This window comes from Euwallacea fornicatus, chromosome 15, assembly GCF_040115645.1.
Source record: "Euwallacea fornicatus isolate EFF26 chromosome 15, ASM4011564v1, whole genome shotgun sequence".
In the NCBI taxonomy this organism is placed as follows: domain Eukaryota; kingdom Metazoa; phylum Arthropoda; class Insecta; order Coleoptera; family Curculionidae; genus Euwallacea; species Euwallacea fornicatus.
Genome location: NC_089555.1, coordinates 427,990 through 455,710, shown reverse-complemented (window position 1 = coordinate 455,710; position 27,721 = coordinate 427,990). Strand labels below are relative to the sequence as shown.

At 40.6% G+C, this 27,721-nt stretch overlaps 1 protein-coding gene across 4 annotated transcripts in view; it reads left to right on the top strand.

The window, feature by feature from the left end:
* LOC136343528 (transcription factor SOX-13-like) overlaps positions 1–27,018 on the top strand; it is a 124,474-nt gene extending 97,456 nt beyond the window's left edge. For 3 of the 4 annotated variants that reach the window (XM_066290297.1, XM_066290296.1, XM_066290298.1), the window contains 4 exons: positions 22,952–23,212; positions 23,572–24,139; positions 24,500–24,803; positions 24,892–27,018. In XM_066290297.1, coding sequence (XP_066146394.1) covers positions 22,952–23,212; positions 23,572–24,139; positions 24,500–24,803; positions 24,892–25,237 — 1,479 coding nt within the window. In that variant the 3' untranslated portion in view covers positions 25,238–27,018. The remainder of the gene's footprint in view (positions 1–22,951; positions 23,213–23,571; positions 24,140–24,499; positions 24,804–24,891) is intronic. The other variant, XM_066290299.1, reaches the window with a different exon arrangement.
* Positions 27,019–27,721: the final 703 nt, after the last annotated feature.

Genomic DNA, 27,721 nt, shown 5'->3' with positions numbered 1-27,721 from the left:
ATTCCTCGATAACTGTCGAGTTTAGGTGTAGCACATGGTACATGAAATGTGCTTAGAATCCCGTGCAGAGTCCGAAAATGGAACAAAAAATTGGCGTTTTCATTTGAAAAAATGAAGTCAGCGGTGGCACCCTATTTTTGGGCCACCCTGTAGGCATGAATTTACCGCAAAAGAAACCGCATCCAAAAACAAAAATCGACGTGTCCGAGCGTTTGTCCAAAAAATAAATTCCTGCATTTAAAACGAATTTCTCCCTTTCATCGTGAACGCACCGTGCGACGAAAAAGCGCCTATTTTTAGTCCAAAAAGGCATTTTCCTTTGATTTCCATGCCTCCTTCGGTACACAAGATTTTCGCCGATGAGCTGACTCAAGTCGCACCGCGTCAAATCCTCAAAAACGTCGGTTGCTGTGGGTCACCGGCATAGCGACACATTACTCAGCTACTCTTGCTTTACTAATTACGCTGTTTTCTTATCAGATGCACTTTGTAAGTAAAAAAACTGCAACTTACGAGTAAAAACGCCAAAGCATGAGGGCTTTTCCTTTAATGAGAGATATAATGTGTGTTTTGCGCCAATAAATTTTATAATAAGACTTCTTTTTCATTTATTAATGGCTTTCCACCGTTTAATAATTAACAGAAGGAATTTTTTGCTAATTTTTTACTCAATAATTGAGGATTCGAAGTGGTGCGACACGCATTGGCTTATGGGTGAAAACGGGTACCAGGCATAGAATATACTTTGACCTTAGTTGCGCTCGCCCAGAATGTGACCAAACATACCTCAGCGGCGGGGCGTAGCTAGCGCCCCGTGGGCGCCACGTAAAAATTAGATAAACTTTTTTACTTGGCATCTGACGAAGCCTCGGCACACCAATTCTGGCGTGGATGCTGTGAAAACCCCAAGAGCTGATTCGGCAATTTCAAAGCAAAATTTCAATTTTTAACTATTTACGTTTTCGGCGTCTCCTATCTCGGGTTTTGCCGCGTCGCATTTTCGATGAATCACCCTGTATTTGCAATTTAGAAATTTTATGATTTTTGTCGGTAATGCCGCAGGCCGGTGCATCGGCCAATCCGAGCGTTATTTGTTGTCGTTGTATAACGTATCATACGTTGTAAAACTTCTTGTAAAATGCCCTGCGCTCCATCCCGGCCGGTACTTTTACATTGGTTTTACGACTCGTCTTCGCGAGCGGTACTGTTGCATTTAATACTTGTACGGTTAAAGGCTGCAATAAATTAAATTTCCATTTTACAATGTAAATCTGAACTAAGGCATTTGATCAGATCGGTTTACCGTCCCCGGGGGAATTTTGACTTGGCCGGACCTTTTTTTCCATCCGTTGCGTAAACGAGTCATATTCGATGGCTCGTGTATCCAAACAAACAAGCACCGAAACAAGAACTAAAAGGCCGATGGCAATCACGTAAAATGCAACAACAAAGCGAACAGAACAAACAGGCCGTATTGAACGTCAAATCAAAATTGTGCACGCATATTATATTTGCACACAAAAGCGCCTGTATGGCCGGCATTCGGCCATTATGACATGTTTGTGTTGCCGCTGTACAATAACAACTAATTACCATCGTTTCAATTCAACTGCTGCGAGCTTTTTGTGTCTCCCCATTATTATTATGTAACCAGTAATTAATACCATATTTAGGTCTCTTTCCCTTTTCATTACAATTATTACTATTATTGCCAAATGCGCGCCAATACGGCATTCCGATGGTGCTTGAGGTAGTTCATGGAGATACGGAGTACTCGGAACGTCTTCCAATTAGGGCATTTCCTTATGAACGCACTCTACGAGGTGTCACCGATAAAGCGAGCGCCATGGGGATTGTGTAAACGGTTAGAGGCGCGAGGCGATTCGAATTAGAGAAATGATGCGCGCCTGCGTGCCCGCTCACGAGATGTTGTAAAATTGAAAATGTGTACGGGGCGGGCAAATTTCGATGTTTGTATAGGGCGTCCGCGAAACAATGAGACGTCAAAAGGCCAATAGGAGGTGCTTGGCGTCTTTTTTGAGACAAGTCCAATCTCAGTTTAAAATGTTTTTCTTCGTCCTTTGCTCTCGCATTACAAGCGAAAATCCGACCTTTAGCATTTCCGAAAAATCCTCCCAACTTTTTTGTTTCGCTAATCACATAAACACGATTTCAAGTTATTAAGACAATTTTTTGAATAGATTACAGCGATAAAGATAAAAAAAATTAAAACAGTGGTTTTTTGAGTTGTGACGTAAAGTTTTTTTTTTATATTAATCATGTTCGTTTCCATTGGCATCATTGAAAGGACTTGTTTCCAGCAAGGTGGCACGCCACCTTGCTGCCACAGTTATTAAATTTTGGATGGGGTGTAATAAACCAATGAAGTGGCCACCGCGTTCTCCCGATTTGATGCCGCTCGATTCTTTTTCTTGGACCACATAAAAGGTAATTTACACGAGACCACTGGCGGCAATGTCCAGGAACTTAGACAAAATTTTATTCACCGTGTATCTCCACCGTTCACACGTTTAATGAATACCATGCAAAACGTTGGGAAGGGATGCGACCTATGTATTGCAAATAACGGACAACAGTTTGAAAATTTACTGCGAACAAATATGTTTTCGTTAGATATTTTTAATGTTGTTAGCTCTTTGTCTTGGTTGGTTTTATTATTGATGTAAGATTTAAAACTAAATCACGGCTACGTGCACGCTTTACCCACGCGCGTCATTCGTGCTTCTACGTCAATATCACAACCATCTATCGCAAAAAGTGTTTTTTTTTTTGTCTCAAAATAGATAAGTAAAATTAACACGAGACCCTACAAATTATGGTTAATTCTAAAGAGAAAAAAATGACTTAACGATGACCAAAAACAAATATTGATTTATATTTTTTAAAAATACAACTTTATTTCGTAGCTCTAAAAACCATGGACTTTAAAAAAAATTTATCTTGATCGCCGAAATCTGCTCAAAAAAGTATTAAATATATAACGTAAAAGTTGTTTTTATGTAACTGACGAAACTGAAAATTGAACTGTTGTACATAACGCAAGAATAAAAGACGATCAAACCGATGATCTTGAATTTTTCTCAAAAAACGACATCGAGAATGCTATATTATTTTTTTCTATCCATTACTGTTTTGTAGATTCCCCATAAAACTGGCTATGTGATTACTTCCCCTTTACCTTCCTTCCAAACTCTGACTTTCTTCTCGTCGCGTTCACTGTCATGGTACACTCGACCTCCCAGTCCTCCTTTGACCTCAGCAGCAGATCCTCCACGTTCCTCTCCGTCGAAAAGTTCCCACCATGGAAAAAAGTGCGCCTAACGTCGTCCTTTTTACCGCAGAACCTGCTTGCACTGGCCATCTTCCACGTCTGTCATAAAGACCTGTGTCTATCAACCATTGCGATTCCATTTCTCCAACCATTGTTCGATCAACTGCTCTCAGTCTGCCGCCCTCTCTTTCTGTGTTTTCCCATAGCTCTTTGCTCTTTGCATTGTTCGGAGATCTACCTTGAAACCTTAGAATTTTGTTTCCTTAACGAGGAGAAAACCTTCATAACACACCCAGTCTGGTCTTTTGTAAACTAGGTAGTGTAGGGTTCATCTCAGGGAGTCTCCCCTCACCGTCTTAGCTCTCATGGACAAGACTCGTCCAGGATGTTTTACTCACTAAAAACACTTCGGGTTTTTCCCGGAATCTGCTACCAAGCATGTTTTCAAGGGGGGCGGTAGAACCTGGACTAAGCCGAAGTAACATGGTAATCAAGAAAGTCAGCACCAGAAGAAGGATTTGGGCCTCCCCTTTGTCATATAAAATTCCGTTCTGAAGTGTTCTCAAATCTCGGACTCGCCCTTTGCTAAATCACCAACAGGGAACACCCACACCCCGATCAGAGGAAAGCATTGTTTTCCTTCTGAACGGGTAAATTACATATGAGTAGCATATGTAATGGCACATAAGCTTTGATTCCAAAAATAGGAGCCAACCCCTTGGATCTACTGGTTTTAGCTCCAAAACGGTTTGACACTTTCATATGATTCCGAGTGCTTTGGGCGTAACGGAGTTACGCTCTTATGGTGTCCAGGTTGTTCGGGGGGCGGCGGATTCGCCTTTCGTGGGACCTGCATCGAGACTACATTCTTAGCTTGGCGAAAACAGTGTTCCCGAGATGGGGCGCACTCCAAGAATTCCCTGGCAAAACCATTGAGAGCCCAATGATTTATACGGTTCAACAGAGTAAAGGAGTCTTGACTCTCTTGCATAGAATCTTGACCATCTCGCATAGAATCTTGACCTTCCTGCATTGCGTCTCTGAGAAATCGAAGCAATCGGGAAAATTCTGCGCATGCGCATGCCGCCACAGCAATAACTGAGCTAAACGGTTTAACCAGGATGTGACTCGAAAGGATGGCCAAGTTTTTGGGGGAGCTCAAGCTACAGGAAGAGACTGCCCGTGAGGCGCCTTACATTGAGTGGACCACAATCGGACCTCAATGGTTCAAGCAGCAGTCGATTCAATACATTCGCTGCGAGTTTGATCTTTCACTTCGTCGACTTCGTGCAGACTCCCGTTTCTCGAGTACAAAAGAAACATTTAAGTTTTTGTGGTTTCCATCTCAGCCCGTTTCTTGGGTCAATGCGACTGCCTGCATTATCTCAATTCCCAAGCTCTTTTTTTAAATTTTCTTCATTATAATTTCATATAATTAAAGTACCCGATTCAGAGGCATGAAGAGAGGAAACTCAGCTCGATAAATCCCAATGGGCCTGGCATTCACTTAACGTTAATGCGACATAATTAACCATTCTATGGCTGGTCAAGTGCGGATTGCCCATCGTCGTAAAATTTCCCACACTCCCATTTCTGACCGGTTTAAGACGTCCCATGTAAACGACAAGAAATTAAACTCTGGTAGATGTAAATCCGCATAGTGTTAATAACGATTTGATCCGTTGTAAAATGGAATTGGACCGGATAGAGAAGTCTGGATGAGGCGTTTTTATCGTCCGAACAACGAGTGATGGGAACCTTGTGGTTAGCATCAATCCGAATTTTATGTTTGGCGTTCGATAAATATTCCTACTCACCTATAATAAACTGTTTCAACATTTTATGACTACACCGTTATTAACACAATATCTGAAAGCTTTGTGGTGTTTAAGTACCTGGAGAAACAAAAATAAACTGGCCTAGTGGCAATATGGTTTTCGGCCATAGTCTTTTTGTGTCAGAGATTTTTCTATTTTTACCGTAAATTATCGACTTTCCACGTTTATACTCAATGGAAGTCATAGACGTAAAGACGATAATTCGGGTGCTCTGAGACCTTGGACGGGCCCAAACACTATACGCGTCAGTCACCATTAGGCGAGCTTCTCCGACCGTTTACGAGATCCATTCGCAGGACATCTTCACTTGAACGTCCGCAAATACGCCACTCCTATTTTCTTACCCTTCAAATGTGATGTGCATAGGAATATATTTAAAGTATTTTGGTTCTATTTTAGATGCAGGAATTCCGCGTACCGTGCCAATCAATGACGTTATTCCGTTGTTTATCTGAGAGACGACAATGATTTGTAATATTAACAATTTGAAATACCCTCGCATATTTCCTCGGGACGTCCCGTCCGCGGGACGATTTTGCACGGTGCCCCATGGGCCCGAAGGGGGAAGAGCAGCCGGATGAGTGAGCTGTTCTGTCCGTGAGTGAATAAGTGTCGTATAAAATAATGCAGTTGATACATGAAGAAGTGAGGCAGGATCGAAACTGGTTTCTCCATTCTCAGCAGTCGTTGCCCGGCCATATTATTTAATTTAAACATTCAGTATTTAAATGATCCGACAAGTGCAGCGTGCGTTTTCTATTTCTATATTATTATTCTCGGTCGTTTTATATTACGTCGGCAAACATGGTCATTTCTTGTCATTCCTCGAGCGTCATTGAAACCGAACGATTTCGCTTTCCTTTATTTATCGCCTATCTTTGCAGTTGCTCTCTAAAAGCCCACGAAACAATTATTTTAATTAGAGAAGGTACCAAAGACCCGAGGAAAAAAGGAGCCTCGTTATTTGTCCATAAAATCGACATTAAAATTGGGTGGTCCCCGTTGAGTCGATAACGTTAAAACGTATAGTTTCGCCGGTACATAATAGTGTAATTTAGTAAAGTTGTCAGTTAACGTAAATAAATTTACATAAATATTTTGATTAGCCCGAAACTCGAGCTAAAGAAAAGTACTTCCCTTTGTTACTGTTTTCGTTTTGAAACAATAAACAGCATCACCATCCGTCAGGCCATTTCAATTGATAAGTTCTTTTATTTAGTTTGTGCCGCAATGGAAGATATAAGGAAAGTATCCTTTGCGCTTTGTTCCAGTTGAGCGAGATCGATTCTGCACAGGGACTCAGAGCTTCGCATTCGAGCGCGAGCGCGCGCGCGCGCGAGCGCACGGTCGCGATTCTTTCGCACCTGTCCCGTGAATTCGGCGGCAGGGAAACGTCAAATTTACGTCGAACTTTTGAGCGCCCTCAAGTTTAACTTCTGAGCTCCGTCCTGAGCCCGTAAACAGCGTCGGTTCTAGTTTTTTTTTTGTTTTGACGTATGATCAACTTTAGGACGCCTTTTTTCGACGCGTATAATAATATAATTATCATAATATCGCCAATCACAAAAATAATAATATAATTTATGCGAAAATTACTAATTAATCATGAATGGAAATTGTAGTAATTATTTATAGTAATAATGAAGCCACTTAAAATTTCCGAATGGTTTCAATTATGCGCTTTTTTATCATATAGTTGGATGCTTTTATATTGTGCAAATTTTCAAGATTTACACTCATAAAATGTTGAAAACCAGCTCTACTGGAAGTTAGGGGAAAACCGACGAATTTTTTTTACTTATTTCCGAGATCTCGACTGAGAGCCTCACGAGCCTGTGCGATATGCCTTTGGCCCATGCCTAGGCAGTTCACAAGTGATTAAATTGTTGAATTTACTTAACGCAATATTAATCCATTTGGCTTTAAATGCGTCGAGTCCACAAGAAAGGCGACAAAACGGAACGAAGGTCGCCACCAATGCGCAACTAGATATGCGCACGTCCTCCGAATTTCTTGGCAATTTGGCAAAAAAATTAATCGAATTTGAGCCTGCTGACTGGATAGCTCCAGGAAAGCCACAAATCATTTTTTATTTTCTGCCCGAAGTGTTTTCTGGTCCCTTCGAACGCCCGAAATACACTATCTCGCCATGGTGGCGAATTCTATAGGGTGTCCAAAAAAAAAACATGCCGCATATTAGCATCAAAGGCGGGAACGGGTAATTAATTCCGCTTTGTATCGGAATCAATATAAAGCAAACAACGCACAGTGGTTGGTGGCGGAGCGAGGCGTGAAGACGCAGTGAATAGAGCGAGAACGTATTGTGTTCGTCGCCCCCCTGAATATGAAATATGATTTATGAGCCATGAGCCAACCACAGTTCAGGGTAATTAACTTCCCGTTTAAGGGTGCTCGGATTATCCATTATTAACCCCCGCACGAATCTCATTATGGCTGCTTCTTGTGTACAAAGCCGCGCCGGCCGGATGAACAAAAAGCTCGGTGTTAATGATAAGCGCATAATTCAAATTGTTTTTACCGCTTTGCTGTGTTTAAATCGGGTTTTTAGAGGAAATTTAATTACTCTGTTTGATGTGTGGTAAAGCGACATTCTGCTTGGAAATTTTCTTTGCAATATTTCTTGCAACAAATATTAAATGCTCGTGAGCGGATGTAGGTGGAGTTGAAGATCAGCGCCATCTTATGAGCCTGAAATGGGTTTAATATTAGCTCCCTCTGTTTTTGATAACACGTACTATTCCGGAGTCCATTGAAAATTTGATAGTTCCTGGCCAATGATCCATATGGATTTTGAAAATCGCTAAAACAAGTTCAGAAAATTGTGTTGAAAATTTTTCCTTATGTTGTAAGAGTCTAGATTGACTTAGGCGAGTTTTCAAAGGTTTGGTAGTTAGTAGATGTCTCGGAAAAATGATCAAAGCATAGCAACTTCAAAAATTTTGTGCAAATTTCCCGTGATACTCAAGAAATCACGACAAACTTAAAGTTTATTAGAATAGAAAATTAGAGAACACTCCAGTTAATTAAAGATCTCGGAAACCACTAAAGCACAAAAAGTTTAGGAATTCAAACTGACTTGAACTAGGTTTCACGGTTTTACAGTTCACCAGCAGAGTACAGAAAACTCGAAAACTTTCGCATGTACATTGCGAATCTCGAAAGCAAGCAGACTTGGATATTCGAGAAACTTTCGGAAGATATTTGAGTAACTCAAAATTAACTTTTTTGGTAAGTTTGCTGATTTGTTAGGTACGTCGAGAAAATTAGCAATGCGCAGAAAATTCCAAAAATTCTTTAACTCTCTGACGAATTAAAAATCGGGAAAACGAAAAGAGCACAGAAAATTCTTGCTCTCGAAAACGGTTGGAGTTTTTTGACAGAGCACTTTTTGATACTGCTGGCTTCGGAGTTAGCTCTGACCACGAAGTTGAATAGATGGGTCCACATCACTTTCAGCCACCAAAAATGAACAGTTTCTTCATTGATTTTATAATACGTAATTCTTTATGAAAAAATGTGGATTTTTTACTTATTTTCCGAATAAATATCTGCAAACTTTCGGGACCGTGGAATGAATAGGGGTATTGGGTGGGGTGAAATAAAACAAAAACGAATAGAGGAAAAATATAATAAATAAAACAATTATATCTAACCTAGCCAAACCGACCTAAAGCTAAGGTAGCCTAACCAAAGCATTCTTACGCAAGTGAAAACAAAGATATAACATAATTGAAAAAAAGGTTAACCTTCCATCGGCCCCGACGTTAGAAAAATTCTAACAATATATATAATACATTAAACAGCTTTTTTTCCAAACTGAAAATATCCCCCCCAGCTTTTGAGAATGCCTCATAAGTTTCACCACGCAACATCCCTCAGTACAAGGATGTAGTGAAGTTGAATCTATTTCCTTGCAGGGATTAAAGTTAGTCAAATCTAACAGACGACTGATAAGGTATTCCTAGAATTTAATCGCGTGAATGGTTAAAAATTTAAAATAAATAATTTTGATATTGATATAATTTAATTACGCGACATGGCGTGAGATTAAAGCTATACACGCGACCGATGGAGGGTTAAAACACAGAGTGCGGCATGGGAATCGAGTGTTTTTGAAATAATAATAGGTTCAATAATTTTGGACATATAATGTGTTATTTATTTTAACACCACGGGGCAAAACATAGCATTTTATAATAATTAACAGAAAATTTCATCTGGCATGTAATGTCAGATTTGCTATTGCCGTAGACGCAATGTTGAAGACATTCATAAAAATTGGTTTCCACCCTTTCCAGCAGCTCTCCGTTGATTTTCGGTAATTTTATGTCAGATTGCTTGTTTTAATTCTTCCAAACCGCGAGGTCTAGCCTCGTAGACACATGCTGCCTTCAGATAACCCCGTAAAAAGGAGTCGCACAAGGATAGGTCAGGCAATCTAGGAGGCCGTCAAATATCACCATATCTGGAAATTAAAGGCTGAGACGCTTTTTTCCCAATGTTGAACTTCCTGTTCGTGGTTTATCAATCCAATGCAAGATTGTGTCATACGTGGGCACAGGATCATTCCGACTAATATCGAATCCGCGACAAAGCTCACGTTGAACTGCGATCACAGACTCACTACTCCTAACAAAACAATTATGAAGAAACGTTCGATGTTCTGCGGTCCACGAAGGCTCCGTGGTGGCAATTGAAAGACAAAAAGAACATTCTATGAGGCAAAGAATGAAATAGCTGTTGAAAGCACAACCCTTCGTTGGAAAAAAAAAAGCTTGGTTCCCGCGCCGCACTCCGTACATCTAATGGGTTTTGCTGTGGTTAGACGGGGTTTTAGTATATTATTTATTATATTTTTTTGTTTTATTGTACACTACTTAATATCCCTAGTACCTCCACGATTCGGAACGCAGGCGGGAGCTCCTATGGAAAATAGAGGAAAAAATCTGCAATTATCGCAAAGATCACGTATTTCAATATCAAAATTGTATTTTTATCGAGGAAGAAGCCATTAAACTCGGGAGTGTTGCCTGATAAATTTTTCGCAACCCCCCGATGGCAACAGCCATCTGGTAGATCGAACACTTACATAGTGAGGATGAGGTGCCCATTGTGGGAAAACTAGGGATAATATTGATGAAGTTGTAAATACTGACAACATAAGGCAGTACTTGACAAACTGTATTTATCTAAAAGATTCTGGGCTAGAGATAGGCGAGATTGAGATCTATGGTAGCCCTTGGTGAGTGATGGCTCTGAATATGCTTCCGAGGTTTGAATCAATACCCAACGGACAGCCTCGGTTTGGTAATTGGGCCTTCAACCTTCTTCCGGGAGGGAATTCTCCATCAAAATGGAACTTAATGACTGAAGTTACTGGTATTCAAATAACCCACCCCCCCTTGGAACATGGAGATTCGATCTGTTCAGGAGTGAGGATTAGATGTGTAGAAGAAACTTCTCACCCTGCTATCGCATTTTACCAACTCGCAGCAATGTTCCTGGGACACCCGGTATATCAATGAAGAACAAACAGTTGGGCCGCTTGTTCATCCCCTGATCTCCGAATCGGGCACTTGCACGGACTGGGATAATATACAAAGCTTGCGGTCTTAATAATTTACGATCACAACAAACGAAACACATTAGAGCTGCTCAAATAAACCTTTCTTCGATTTATTAACTGGGAAACGAAGATCTGCCGTTATTGCTTCTTCGGACTGATTTAGTGCGGTTTCTTGACTGACGTACGGTCCGCGAGAAACAACAGAGCTCGCGTGTTACATAAATCGGTTGAGTCGTTCTTCTCATCCGTTTGATCTCGGACTGATTCTTTTCTGAAATTCAATAGCCCCGACTCTTTCGGGATGAATCTTTAGTGCCAAAACGCCACACGATTTCGCCGAACGCAGCTGCTTTATGGGTTCGTTGTGCCGTTTCGCGTTTTAATCAATCTATTGCTTATCTACTTTGAGAAACGGGTGCGCTCCTCCGCCATTCTCGCACAATGATCATTCGATCGTTCTCCAAAGTCGCCATCATAAATAACGCGTCACACTCGTCGAGATTAAAGGAAATTTGATCAAAGCAATGTAATTTTGAATTATAATCACATTTCCCCACAAAGAATTGCTAATCTTTGTCTCGGGACGACAGAGATCCTCCGGGGACTCGAAGATATTTTGTTCGATTTCCTCACGCCGTATAACCCCGCAAAGCAATTGAACATCATAATTGGTAAATCGAAGTCGGCGTGGAGACCGTGACACGTGTCACGGAACACGACCCTCTCTCACCTCCCCCGCCTCGCCCCCTCGATAAAACAAACGACCGTCGTTACGGTGCAATGATAACGGACAGCGTTCGAGTGGCCTCTAATAAACCGCAGCTTTTGATCTGTGGTTCCGATTGTGATATGAGCACATAGACACACACACGCGCGCGCGCGCGCGCACGCATTCGAAAAAGAGAGGCTTAATTACCAAATGACCCCTTCCAGGTGGTCACCCACCCCCTCGTTGCTGATGCGCTAACGTCCTTCCGTCCCTCCGTCGTCGTCTTTGACCGAGGTAATCAGATACTCCGAAGCGCGGCATACACAGGGTGTTTCAATATTTGCAGGGGTTTTGACACAGGAGCACCTCTCTCCTGACCGGATTGAAGAGAACTGATGCAGGTGGCGCGAGCTCGATTTCCGAGAAACGCCTCGGCCCGCTGGGACACAGGGGGTTTTTGGATTTTTGCCCATTTCGAAAATCGCCATAACGTTCCGATTTGTTGAAATATCGGAATGGCGGTAAAAACGTTATTACAGCGTTTCTTTGAGGGGAATCCAGGGGATTGCCCAATTTTCATCTTCTGCCCCCCGTTTTCCTGCAAACTGCTCCAACTTAATTTGGTCAAATATAAATCACAAATGGTCACGATAATAAAATTAAAGTTATATATACCGTTGAAAAGGGTTTGAAACCGTCTATTTTGTTGAGCGATTACCACTCGTGATTTATATTTGAAAAAAAAGAAAATTATAGCAATTTGTAAGAAAACGGTGAAGAGCGGAAAAAAATCAGCAATCCACTAGATTCCTCTAGGGAAAAATTACTAGAATAATGTTTTTACGCAATTCCAACATTTTTATAAATCGGAAAATAATTAGCAGTTTTCGAAATGGGCAAATATCCAAAAACCTTCCGTATGTTAGTGGGCTGAGACATTTCTCGAAAATCGATCGCGTAACACGCGCTCGATTTCCTCATTTGCCGCGATAAATGTACGGAAATACATATACTCTAGGAAAGTTAAAAAAGATCTCTAGTTAATGGCGTCATGACGAACTATGGTTTCCATAAAAAAAAGCAACTTTGATCAGTAACTCGAGAACAAAAAGTTAGAAAAAATTAGTACGCCACTGGATTACACATGAGAAAATGTTTCTGCCGAAAAACTCGAAATGCGCACAAACAAGAAACTTATGTGGCCTTAAAGCAAACGACAAAAAACGAAAAACACCCTTTACCTCCTAAACGAGCCGACACGTCAAAATGCTCTTTAGGTCATTGAAATTGACTCGATTTTTTTTTTATTTTGGGTAAACCGACCACAGTTTTCCTCCATCTACCCAAGAAATACCTGAGACCAATTGCATCGAAAATGGGATACACTGGAGAGTGTGATCCGTTTAAAATGGACACACCCCCGTAACTTTTGCGTTCATAATTCGATTTAAAAAAAACGAGGTTCAAAAGATAGAGAATGAAAAACTCTATGTATGCTATAAAAGTAGCTTGCTAATTCACCCGACCAGAGCTACGATAACTTCTTTTCGATATCAAAAATTGGGAAAAAGAATTAGGGTGTGTTTTTGGAAAAAATGACCACGCCACTGAAATCAGCACTCTTTAAACTCTCAAGGAAAAAAAATTTATCAAACGAAATTTTAGGCGCTTCCAGTAGCGCCCTCTTTAATTCAATACATTTACTGAATCTTAAACAAAAAAATTTTTAGGCAGTTGCTTTCAAGTGATTTGCTGGCAAGCACAGAAAAAGTCCAATGGCGTAAGATCGGGAAATCTAAGAGGCCGTTCGATTAATAGACTATTGCGGTCTGGCCACTTCCTTTAAATGTTGTCTCGCACAAGCGAAAGTATGGACAGGGCTACCATCCAATTGAAAATTGAGGTTTCTGAAATTAACGAGCGGCAAATCGTCCATAGCGTTGTCTCCATCACTTCTTGCTGCAGGAGCTCTAGAAAATTTCAACTATTTAGATTTCCATCCAAAAACAAATTAATTTGACGTTTATCAATTTGATTCATTCGAATTTATTTCATGTCCATCGTGATAAAATAATATTGTTTGCAATCATAAAATAAACGTCCCTGAAATTGTTAATAGTGGTGATTTTTTAATGGAATTCGGCACGTACCCATTTTAAAGAATGCCGAAGTCAGTGGCGTGTTTACCTTTCTTCGAAAAAAAAAAAATACCCCAATCCCCCCTTCCGGCTTTCGACATAGCAAACGAGCTAGAGTGCCCCTGGTCGCCTCGGTCAGAAAACGACGCTTGCGGCGCAAATAGAGCTTTTTATTCTCCACCTTTCGGCCCCCTGCTCCCTGAAATCGAGTTATAAATGCAAAAGTTACAGGGGTGTTTCCATCTTAAATGGGTCACACTGTAGAAAGCGACTGAAATAATGCGAATTAAAATCACAGCGGTATTACGTTAAAACCTCTTTGAACCGGTCACGGTTCGGCGGATGGCGAGAAGGGCGCACGGAGGGCGTTAAAACAACTGTCGGGGGTGCCCACCCCCATTGTTTGAGCACACTCAATTAGGAACGCCATAAGTTGCGTGCCAAAGCTCACTGATGCGCGCACATCATAAGCCGATTATGTGTCGGATTTGTGGGATGTGTCTCTTTTCCAGAAATGCGCCACACAGGTGTATAGTGCCTGATGCGAAAGCATTATTGAGATGATTGTCTGTAGTTAAGCATTTCCTAAAAGGCAGCATCCCTCGCAGACTAATCCTTGATCCGTGGGGGTTATTTCAGGTCACAGCATTATGTTCCTTGGGCATTATTGTGTCCTGATGACGTGACAAATCCCTCAGGAGTCGTCGGAGCGCACGGGGCTTATTCTACTTGTCACTGACTGTTATTTTCAGTGCGACTGCTCTGCTGCATTTAGAACTGCATTTATTTGTTATCCTCTTCTGTGAGGAAACTGTGACGTATTATTTGTGTAAGGTCCCAGACATGTTACATGCAATTACGTGTAAGGTGCGACACAAAAAGATAGCCCATAGTGTGTTTTCTACAGTGTCGGTTTGTACAGTATTGGAAAAAAGGCTGTAGCTTTTTTCAAATTTGAAATATTTTGTTAATATCTAATAGGGTAAATTCTGGGTTGTAACATTATAATTAATATACCATTGGTAAAACATTCCCAATGTAATTGGGTTTAACACGATGTGTGCACGCTCGTTGAAATGCGCACACAGGCGGCTACACTCATGGATGCAATTAGCGCCCCAAATTTTTGAAAATTTTTCCCCAAGTATGCTCGATTATTTATTAATATATGGTGTGACCCGCAAAATCCGCCTCATATGAAAAATTTCTTGTACTTGTGAATTTGGTTAAATTTTGACTTCGTTTTCGCGTTGAGCTGCAGAACCGACGAGAAATAACCAAAAAATCGAAAAAGACATAACTATCAAATTGCAGTTTTTTTTAACATTCAAAATCTGCCGCATTTCACAAAAATTTCAAACGTTACAAAGGAAAAAAGTTTCTGAGTTTCTCATTTCCCACCCATATGCCAATTTGCAAATTTCTCCCCTGACTTGCATTTTTTTAAATTTTTTGTATTCCTGCATTTGCAACGTGTTTGCATTGTTCAGCAACCTTGTAACAATAATTGCAGTATATCAAAGTGATGATCTAAAAGAGCATTCATTAGTTAAAGTTGTAATAAATTCATCTTTTTAAAGAAAATGTAAAATTCATGAAAGACGCTACGTATACCTTAATGCGAGGTTGACTTAGTTCATTAAAAAAATGTTAGTTTACCTTATTTCGGTATTTTTACAAAGTTTATTGCCCCAGATCTAGATATAAATAAATATTAAGGTAAAATGATTAATGTTGACCGATTTCAATCCTTCGGAAATGTAGAAATACAAAAAAAAATTAAAATTAAAGTCGTCCGAGGAAGTCGAAAAGTGACTTACGGGTAGACAGTGTGAAACTGAGAAACTCTTTCCTTGATGATGATATTCAAAATCTTGAAAAATGGTAAATTTTGAAAAAAAAAAAATTTGAAAGTTATCGACAATCATTTGTTTTTCGATTCGTATGTCATTTCTCATCATTTCTGAGGCCCAACCCGAAGACAAAGCCAAAAATTACCCAAATTTATAAGTATCAAAACTTTTCATACGATGCGAACTTTATGGGTCACACTATATATTATTTATTAATTACGTATTGAAATACCTCCAGAAAAAGATTGAGGTGAGTGTGGTACAGTTAAAATTGCCACTTTATTGGAAGAAGGAAGGAAGGAACCCAACGTGAGGGTGCCCGAAGGTTGGGCGTTCATCACACCACCATTGGTCGATGTCTCCAGTGGTTTAGGGAAATAGGTTGCCCGGGGCGACCAGGGCAAGGCCGATCAAGATCCACAAAATGAAGAAAAACTTTTTGAAAAATTGGAGAATGGAGCAATATAGATCGAACAATAATTGTGAAATTAATTGAATTTATGCCGAAGCGATGTCGCGATTCGATCAGAGCAAATAGGCATCACATTAAATATTAATTAAAATTGTTATTTTTACTACTTTTATTGTCTATAATTTCTTCAATAAACAAAGTTCCAACCATTACGTCCAGGCTCAAAACAAGATTTGTTTACATAGTCATACGCATATTTCAAAGTCAATTATATTTGGAATATTTTACCTATGGTATACTAATTATAATGCTATAACCCAGAGTTCACCCATTAGATACTAACAAAATGTTTCAACTCTGAAAAAAAATTCTAATTTTTTGATTCAGTACCGTACGTCTACTGCTTTTCGATGTTTTTTTAACAAATATTGACATTTTTTTTTTTTTTTCGTAAAATGGTAAGCGACAATTTTGTTAATTTGATCTTTTTAAAACATTTTTTTTAATAAAATGTTGATTAAAATCCACTTTCGTTGGCGTAAAACGATAGTGCCATTGCAGAAAAATTTAATCACCCCTCAAAACTTGTAAACAATTCTGTTGGCATCCCGCATACGCGCTCCTCTCTTCCCCAATGCAGTCGCCGTTTGGCCTGATAGGGAGTTGTAGAGGCCACGAACAAATTCTTGTGATAATTCATCTCACTCTCCCTGGGCAGCTTCTTTCAATTCTTCTGTGTTTTGAAACCGTCGGCAATTTTTATAAACGACCCTGTCAAGTTGCCCCCAGGAGTTTTCAATAGCATTAAAATCGGGGGAGTTCGCCGGCCGTTGCAGAAATTCATAAGTTTTGCCCTTGAAAAATTCACTTACGAATTTCACAGTATTTACAGGGGCATCATCTTCAGGAAAAACACTGTTTTCGTGTGGTAGTGCTTCCGCATACTTTTAGTTGAGCATCTATTCGTTGTAGATAACGTTTGCTCTTTATTTTGCCAGAAATGAAAGCTATATCTGTTTCCATGTTGTACCCCATGCCATCACACTTCGTCCACAAAGTTGCCCTTTGGAAAATATTTTTTCTTTTTTCCAAGGTCGCGATAATAGGACGCTTGACCATCGGGACCGTCGAAATTGAATTTTTTATTATTTTGAAGTGACATCTTCCCCCGTTCCTCTTTCCAGTGGTTGTGGTCACGAGGAAACTGTTTTCGTCGTTTTTCTTCTCTTGTCAATGCGTGGCCCCATTAATGACCCACCTTAAATTTTTTTTGTTATTGGTTTGGACTCCAACCTTTAGTGCAATTTCGCGGGCCGTTGAATTGAACTTGGATTTGAAGCGATTCACAGAATTATCCGTTCTTGCCTGCCGGTTAAGAACGGTGGCCTACCTGGCACCTTCTTCTTTCTACAGCTCTCCGGATTTTTGGGAAAGTTAGAAAAAACTTTTCCGCTCCTTCCCGTATTTTTGAAAAATTCAGATGCGGATGGCTGGCGATGGTTCATTTTTTAAGTTCTAGCACGTTTGCGGGGCGTCAGACAACTTGCACGACCAATTGAAGGGGGCCAGTTTCACACCAGTAGCAAAAGTGAACGCACTTATGTATTTACACTATTAAATTTGGCAAAATATTTATTTAGGAACAGGCAGGGTGTTATCTCTTTATCCCCACGCAAATCCAATTTTAAAAATCTTCAACTAAATAATGTCAAAGCGCATAGCGACTAAACGCCTTTCCATTTTAGTAAAGGAAAGGATAAATGCAAATAATTATCAGTAGCCATTTTAATTTAAACGAGAAATTAAAAACTGTACCATGGGCAATCTTTCTGTCCCAGACCTTAGCTGCCTGACTGGTTTTTTATGCAGCAGATTTCAGTTGCTTACTGCAACCATTTTCCTACTAGAAACCATCCGTAACCATTAAATAAACAAGTTGGGTCATCATCTCAAAGAACTGGGACAGGCCCGTCGCCAGCAGAGCGTCGTTTTTAAGTGAGCTCACTATCGCTATCTCCGAAACGGTGAGAGTTACCAACTCGATTAAATGGTAAAACAGCTGTCGTTTTTCAGCGTTTTAACGCCTCACGAACCGCGTCGTGGTTTCCGCGATTTCACGAAATACGCAAAGCTGTTCGGCGTTTTCAAAAGAAAATATTTGAAAAGTTGTCGGTTCTGTCGCAAGAAGCGCCCACCCCAAAGTGACCTTTGGCGTTCGAGGCACCGATACCCACTCAGTTTTTTTCTTAATGATCCTCTAAATAGAAAAATCCGTCGGAGTCATATCGGGAGAATTGCGTGGCGAGCAAAAACGAAAAACCAAGGGGATTTTTTCGAAAAAAAATCTGAAATAAAAAACGGTTTGGAAAGGCGAACTAAAAACTGGAGGTTCGCCTGCTAAAAACACCAGTTGGCATCGGTACGTTTGGTGAAAATTTAAATTTAACTGCTACTCCTTACCCTCGCAAAGAGCCTTCCTTGAAACGCTCCGGATCGTTGCTAACCATCTGGATCGAGGTTCTGATGGCAACCACGTTCCTGGTTGTCCTCACCGCGGTCGTGCCAAAGTTGCCAAGGAGAGCCTTCTGCCAATTTAGTTTCTCCAATGGAGGTTTCCCGGGTCCTGAAAACGCTCCTGCCTGGGCTTCCAAAGGAAATTGGTGGACGCCGCGCTTCCATTCCATTGGGACCAACTCCCATCCTTCTCTCTCGGAAATGTTTCGAATCCAGATTTTCGGGCAAGCTCATTCTCTCCTCGACATTTTATTACAAAAACATTTACATTCCACTTCTGCACTCGACCCAGTAAACAATTTACGAGCTTCGACGGCATTATTTCCAAATTAGCCTGCCTCGTTAATTGCCGGAGAGGTAACGACGGAAAAGCCATTTCTTAGGGCCATTAACTTATTCGCAAAACAATGTAAAATAGTCCGGCATTGTTTCGACAAATGACGACATCTGGAGCTCACATGTGGTGTATTTCGGACCACTCCTCGAGCACGTTTCCAGTGTGATAAATCTGGAGCTTCCTTTGTAGGTATTGTAATATGCGACCGCGTTATTTATAATATCGTTTTCGGGGCTCACCTGGAAGCTAATCTGGAAAGCTTCAGGTTTAATATATTCCAGACCGTTTCGCCAATTGTTGCCTTCTTTGTCTGCGTTATTTCCGTGTTGTCTAATAAATTTAGTGATGCCAGGATTTATTCTGATCCAGTTTTATAGTTGACGTTTTTATTATTTCCGCTCCTGTTTCCATTCATGTGTCGGTATTATTGTAATAACTGGTCTTATTTATATTATTCCGATTTTATTGGCGGCCTTTGAGGTATTATTTTTGATATTGTTTATGTTTGTTTGAGCCAGACGCTCATTGGTCATCGATATTTCCTCCCTTCCAGCAGGAGGAATTTTCAAATATTTACTCGCGGCAATAAAAGCTGATTGCCTATTCGGAAAGAATTACGATTGTTTAACTCCGTTGTAAACGAACGATAATTGTAAAATGCTTTTCCAGTGACGATTCGAAGGAGCCTCCGAATGGTTCGGCCGCTGATTGTTCCTGCCCCGAGGATGGAAATCGCCTAAAATCAACGTTTACTCCCTCTTTGATCTTTCCGCACTCTATTGAGCGTTCGCTTTATTTTTGACGTGTTTCCCAATTCATTTAAGAAGTCCGCTGGTGCTCGTCTCTTAACACTCGAAGTCTGCCAGAATTTTATGTGACTCACGTGTGTATACAAAAGCCCCGTTTTTGTTTTCGAAATTGGGATATTTACGATTCTTACTTAAGAAGGAAGCCATTCGAAACTGACTTCTTTGTTCGTTTACGCTTCTCACTCAATTGAAGGCATCTTTGACGTGACAGGTTTATGGACTGAGAAACGAAGTCGAAAAGTACGAGTAATTAAAAGCTCGCTCATTGGCCTAATGAAGCTGAAAGTGGGCTTTCATTTGCCTCTTCCCGATCACCCTCGCTATCGAAACAACTCCGGGGCTTATTCGAACAAATACAAACTGACAAAAGCTCCTTGTAAACATAGATACAATCTTCATTGTGCACGCGCCCCAAATTTATTGTCAACCCCGTTCGGAAGGCTCTCGACCCTCTGCCCGGTATTATGTTATTTTAGGCTCTAACCAGGGGCAGCTACTTAACATCAAAGGGATGAACACATCAGCAAATAAAGTAAATATTTGATTGTTGCATATCGCGGTCATGTCTCCATATACCGAATGGGGGGTAATTAAAGAAGCTGCGCATTGTATTCTTAAAACTGATAGTGGAGGATTTATGGGAAAATCCTTTTGTGAGCCGTGAATGCTCTTGTGCGGATAAAGGCGACCGCATGAAAAAAGGAAAGAGGCCTTTCAGCGTCTATCCCTCGGAAAGCCACATGTTTGACAGCGGACGTTAACACTTTTGATGTGCTTACAGAATTTCACAAAATGTGTTCTTTCTTCGCCTTTTGAGATTCTGGCATTTGGAAGTAGTAGATTTTTGTTTATAAGTGGCTTTTTGCCGAGTGACTGGAGGGGCAAGACGCGTGAATTGAAGCCGCGAGTTAAAGCCTTACAGCGGTCAGCAATTACCAGTTTTGACCATAAATTACTCAGCTAGTCGGTACACACAATCAGGATTTATTTCGGGAAAGCACCCCCAAAAACCGCAAACGCCTTAAGAGACGCTTCATCAAAGTACGGATCAAGCTCTAGCTGAAAACCTACTTAACAGAATGCTATTATGGGATGCTGCCGTGCCAAGTACGTCCTTTGCTGATGTTTCACCGTGCGATACACATTGCAGACACAAAAAATTCGCTTAAAAAATTTTCAAATAGCTCGTTTTTTAACCAGCGTATGACCCTTCCGACTGGAGCACCCACTACGCCTATGGGCTTTCATAAATCGTTATAATGCCAGGTGACACGTAGTCGAAGATCATTAGCATGTCACCCTGTTCTACGATTTTTTTTTTTTTTCGAAAGATTAAAAATTTACAGGGGATAATTATAGATGGCACCACGATGATTTATTGGTGCGCCGTACCGCTTTCGCCTTAAGCAATTTAGGACCGTATTTCTTCATTAAAAAGAGAAAAACGTTTGGAAGTAGACGCCTAATTTAGCTCAACTTATAGTGGAGAACCTGCTCGGTACACGTCTGGTTTCTGTCAAATCCCGGAACAGATTTCTTCATTTGAAATGCAATTTTTAGCAGTTTTGAAATTTACTCGAAACTGGCTGAGACGTAGAAAACGGCTAGAAATTCGCTGTCATACCGGTCCCATCCTTTCGGTTTAACTAAATCCAAATCAATTTTGCAATTTCGCGCTGACGACAGAAGTTTGACAATCCGAGCGCACTTACCAATTTTAATAGGTGCCACGACAGGCAGAGGAACAGGACCAATCGGCGAGCGAGTTTTGCAAAAGCGCTTGTGTGACGAGTACTCCGCGCTCTCTGTAACTTTCCATGAACCTTTCACGATACAAAACTCAAAGTTCACGATCAGTGAAATTCGTGGTGTTTCCTATTGGGTTGCGACGTCGAAAATCAGTCACAAACTAGGAGTTTTTCGCTTTTACGTTACGAGTCCGGCCTGGCTCTTTGAAGCACTGTTGGAACCTCATCTATTCCTCGATCTAATTGAGACGTTTAACTTATTGTTGCTGTTGGGAATTACGATCCAGCAGGCAATTGAGAAACCGAAAAGCATTAGCGTGTATCGTCCGCCTATGTGCCTCCGCCTATGCACCACCTCCTAATTGAACAAACCTTAACCATCTTAACAATTTATAAATAGGAGCGGTGTTTCAGCACGAGAAACGCTTAAGAATTGTTCATCTGTTATAGTCTTCTTCATATTTCTTTTTTTCTGAAATTATTCGCAGGTTGCCAACTCGCCCACGGCTCCTAAATATACGTCGGCACTGGTCCAATTTTATCTTCCATTCACTGCACCTTCAATGCACTTCCAGCATCTTTACAGGAGCTATATATAATTCGGACCTTCCCTGCATCTGGAAGGAGAATAGCGGCTATAATTCATCGGCCATATTGTTGACTAAAGGTGAATCAGTAGCCATGTTCGTAAACTGGAACGAGTGTTAAATTCCCCGGCACTTAGTGGCGTTTCCGAATATTACAAAAGCATGTTTGAGTTTTACGTACACCATTACTTTTATGGCAAATAAACATCTTTAGAGCCGTACCCACGATGTTTGCCGCTTGTTAGCTCACTATTGACCGCAAATAATGACTTGCGGCCTAAAATAGACTACAACAATTTCATTGTTATTAAGCCGATTCTTATGCAACGTTGGCCGGATGCTTGGACTCATCAGCCATCTGGGACTTGTGTCAAAATGGTTCTTTCAATTCATGAGATCTGGACGCCACTGGCGGAAAACGTCTCAGTTAATGAAGCGCACTTGTAACTAACTATTCAACTAAGTTTCAAAGAGCGTGCAGCTAGAGAAAAAGTAGTCGCTGTCGAGATGATCGACCTCCTGGTGCAGATTTAACACTGGCCATTCTTGTTCTTCGCGGGGCGAGTAATTAGCTGAGCACAGGAAGCGATATATCATGTAGTAATAATGACCGAGGCCAGAATGTCTCTTCTCTTTGGATTGCTCGTTTTACACAGAACTTGGAGATCTTGCCAAATTGTGTACTGTCTTTCTATTCTATAAATGATATCCGGTTCAGATTCGGTCTTCCCCAGCGCTATTTCGGTGCCGATGTTTGGAATAGGAAATTCTCAGTTTGCGCAACGGCCATCTACGAAAGAGGTTCCGTTTTTCCTTTACTTTCTATAAATGTTATTACGCTATTTCTTGAAAAAATAATAGCTGCCAATTACACAAAAACAACCGTGCATGCAAGTACATAAACACAAATATAATTGCACCCAAACGAAAGATCAAATATAATTGTCACGATATATTTTAAAAGCTCCATAATTTATAGGTAATAACAATCAAAGTTCAAAACAGCAGAGACAACTAATAAATTCGGATCATTACGTCCAATAAATTGCCCGTGATAGTTGTTATTATTGTCACCATAACGGGTTAATTGGATGCATTATTAACCATGGGACAAAATCCGTTTTCAGTCGGCCAGTACACCACCCCCGCCCCTACAAAACGATGTGCACAAGCAACAGCAGCTGGAACTCCAAAGAAGACAGCAGGAACAACATCTGTTACACCAGCAACAGAAGCTACAGGATCTGCAGAGCCAGATCACTGCCCAGTACGGGGGAAGCGGAGCTGTGGGACAAGGGTTGATGTTCCTGCCTTTTCTGGAACATCTTTCTCGGGGATTGCACAGTCCTAGTGCACCTCCCGTTGCCAAAAGCCCTCTCTCGAATCATGTAAGTAAATCTTTCATTTTTTACAAGTCTGAGGTGGAATGTGTTGTTGGATTTGTTCAAGTTTCTTGATGTGATGGCGAACGGATATAGCCATGAGAAGCATTTAGTTTGTTGAACTTTACCATGCTTTCGCTTTCATTCGATCACCCTATTAATGTCGCGTAAACCGCTTGGAGAAAAGGAAAAAATAAAAGAGTCTCATAATTAGGGGAGCATATGGAAGATACATTCGTACTAAATTACGGCGCCCCGTAAAACATAGCCGCTACAAGGTGTAAAATGTGACATTACATTATGTAACTCTTCAAATCTCCATCTCTACTGCGATTTTTACCGTAAGGCTCTTGTTCCTCTTGCAGATGCTACCACCCCAAGTCCCTAACTGGATCTCAGCAGCTACAACCGCCCACTTGGCCCAAATCCACCAGCAGCAGCAGCAGCAGCAGCAGCAACAACAGCAACAAATCCACCCCTCCTCGTTGAACCACAGCGAGAGACGCAGCCCCCAACAGCATCGCACCCCACCGCCGCTTCCTCCACCCGCAGATCCAGACGCCCCCCTGAACCTTTCCAAGCCCAAGTCCCTCAATGCACCAGTGGCGGAGAACTCGCAAGCGACCACCCCCACGAGCCAACACCAAAGTATAAACGACCAACCAGTGGCGGCGACAGTGCCCCGGCTACTGCCACCCAACCTCATGATGCCCAACAGGGCGTTTTTGCCGTATGCAGGGCTGCCACCCACGTTTCCGGTGCCCCCCGCTGTAGATAACAGAAACAAGGGTAACGACATCAGATCGAATGTGGAGAAACAGCCCCATTTCCCATTGCACATGTATGGAATGCCGTCGCCGCCCGTTTTGGGCGGGAGGTCTAAGGAGGCAGATGCGATTAAAGAGGAGACTGATTTCATTACTGCTTGTCAATGTGAGTTTTAAGGGCATACGCCCCTAAGAGTGTTATATCAATTCACGAATGTCAGTGGCGCATGTACAGGCCCACTAACCTTTAAATTTGCAACTCATCTCGATTAGTGTCACAGGTAATGAACCTCGGCTAACTACTTTTAACCTTCGGGTTACGGCTGTAATTTCCCCGGTTAAATAATTACCGACAATAAAACTGAGTGAGGAAGTTTTTACGATGTAGCATTTGGCATTCAGTCAATTCTGCGCTCGATTTATAGAGTATTATTCTTGATAAAGGCGGGATCAAAGACGAATGCTTTGGAAACATGACAATTATTGTTGGGAATAAAAATTAAAAAACGAATTTATTAAATTTCAGTATGGGGCGCTCCAGATCCGAATTTCAACGAGAACTCTGACAAAGCGAAGATCATTCGTCAACAGGCGTCAAAACGCGAAAACGAGAACAAGCCGCACATAAAACGACCGATGAACGCGTTCATGGTGTGGGCCAAAGACGAAAGGAGGAAAATCCTGAAGGCTTGTCCTGACATGCACAACTCAAATATCTCGAAGATTCTCGGAGCTCGATGGAAAGCCATGTCAAATTCCGAAAAACAGCCGTATTACGAGGAGCAATCCAGACTCTCTAAGCTGCATATGGAGAAACACCCCGATTATAGGTAAGAAGCTCTTTGGAATATTCGCAGTCCTCGATTAATGTTAATGGCAAAGGTTTTTTCAACTGTTGTTGTTTTCTAAACGAATCAGGTATAGACCTCGCCCGAAGCGCACCTGCATTGTGGATGGCAAGAAGATGCGTATTTCTGAATACAAGATGCTGATGAGGCAACGCAGGCAAGAAATGAGGCAACTGTGGTGTCGCGACGGTACTGATATGAATTTTAGCATATCCTCCTCAGAACTGACCTCGCCTGCAGCCTCATCGTCGGGCAGGCCCTCCCTCACGCCGCCTCTGATGATGAACGGCGCAGGGCCCAGTTCCCAGGACCGAGGCTTTTTCTACCCCCAAGACAGCCCTTCGCCGGACGCCCTAAACTTTTCCCAGGACCGTAATGCGTACGATTCGGCCAGTCCTAGGCACGAGGACGAATGAGCCTGGCACAATGGGGAAATGCTTTTCCCGAGCTGGTTTTAGAGCCTAAATTCTGTTAGGCCGATTGTTTGAGTTATAAAGGAATGTGACTAAACCAAAAGACTCGATTGTACATAGCCCCCTTATTGGTGTTGTAGTTGTACTTGTTATGTACATAATACGCCTAGCAAATAGGTCTTATTTCCCCTCGATTATTTATTATTTGTTTTTATTATTGACGAGTACTATGTTATACATAACATTTTTGTAAATTTTTAAAAATTATTTTTATTACTGCTTACTAGGCTTAGGTATTTCGCCCCTTTTGTTGTTGGTCAATTATATAACTTTGTGTAAAAAGCAGTATTTTATTTAATAGAAATCCCAAGCTCTATTCGTCGAGCAAACTCTGCCCGGATAGCATGGGGTCAGTAGCAAAAGTGCAATGTACATTGTTAGATGTTTTTATCATACGTTTTTAGTACCTATTCATATTTTAAAGCCAGTACACATAAGCGCACATCATTCTTATTTATTTCGAATCTGTATAGTCATACGCGCCACAATCGTAGTCCCAGAATATGTCAATGTTTTATTCAACCTCTAGATGGAATTGGTTCACGGAAAATCATGGCAACCACGTATACATCAGTTTGATTGATATTTTACGTCTCTCTTTTGAACATGTACATCAAAAGGGACAGCAATAAACTAACCTGGAGGTCTGACGGCAAAATTCCAGTGTCCAGAAAGTTAATTGCTCTCCTTGAGTTTTTGATGAAAATCTACTCCCTCAATAACCTGATTCATTTGATAGCCAAATGTGAACCTATTTTTATTATTATTATTTTTTTTGTAACACCTTTCATGTGACGTTTATTTATTTTTTCCCATCACTTGTTTCTTTTCAGTATTTCCTGTAACAGCTCCAAAAATATTCCAATTTTATCTTATGGGGTATTTTCGACTTGGGGCCACGTTCTCTATCCGCAAAGCTCCTTAAAAGGCTCTCTTGCCACGTCGAATTTTATGTTCTGTGAAGTGCCAAAATTGTTATTACGAACAAACCGAAACGTGTCATAGCTTTAAAATATAAACCATATTATACAATCACTTTATATATTACAAACAAATATTGTAAATACGAATTCCCTTGGTTACAGTTAAGTATTAAGGTCTTAATATTTAGCACAAGAGGCTGAGTATCGTTGCGAACGCTAGATATACCGGATGTCTCAAAAAGGTAAGAAGCAATTTTTTGTATACACCAGTTCTGAGACGACCGGTATTAATTATTATTGTGATATACCTGACATAATATTAGCGAGGTATGCTGTAAAATTTAGTGTTGTATTTATTAATATAGAAAGTTCTCCGAAAGGTTGTTATGAGTTTTGCTAGTGCTGTATGCTATATTTAGACAACATCCAAAATGAAGTATTTCCTGGTTATTAATACTATTATACCCGCTTTAGGGCTATAGTGATCGTAAAGGGATTTGCAGGAAAAGGCCCACGGGCAATCTATAAAGTTTTTGCTTTGATCTCTCGAATTTATTAAAACTGCTTTATAGATTGTTCCCCTTTCTCTCCAATAAGTAGTAAAGAGGCAGCCATATTAAAAGGTGTCCCAAAATTATCCAATTATCTGTAGTTTTCTCAGATTAATAAGGATTATTAATTAATTAAGACTAGCAAAAGTATATTATGAAATTCTGAAACTGAACTATAGCAAATAGATCATTGTTCTTTCTTGTGCCAAAATAAATCGAAATAAAGGATAGAAAAAGATGTATTAAGAAATGCTGGTAGTTTATTTTTCCTATCACCTACCATCATGCACATTATCATTATGTAAAAACTGCTGATGGACAGAACATACATATTTAAGTAAAAATAATGGGAAAGGAATGCAGATTTTTTACTCATTAAGAGATTCAACCTTGTTCTATCTGAGAGTCGTTAATAATTATGCGAAGACGTCTAGTAATTAATTAGACTCCAGCCTTCCGGGATAACTTGACCAGCAGGTTCCAGGCAGGTGAAAATTTCGTAAACGACTTCTTTTAAATAAGCCCCAAAGAAGTCCTCTTAGTTCCAGTACTTCAGTAATTAAATAAACGAGCTCATCAATCAACCTGAATCCCCCTTTTAATGAATACATTCACACTGAATTCCTAAGTTTTTACTTACATTTTTAATGCCAAACTGAATTGGCTTACCTATTTGATAAATCGACATTATCTTCACAATCTGCTATCTATATTCATAGATCTAGAAGAACTGGGATCTGGTGGCAAGTAAATATTAATCAAAATGTATATTAGATCATTTTTTAAAACCAAAGTTTAAAAGACTGTGTAGTGTGGGAAAGACGTTTACAAATAGAACCACTTCATCAAATGTGGCATTCGTTTTACTAACTGGTGAATTATCCATGGATTTTCCGCAAAAACGCAATAAAAGACTTACAAAAACTTGAATCATGATCTAAACACGTGTTAGT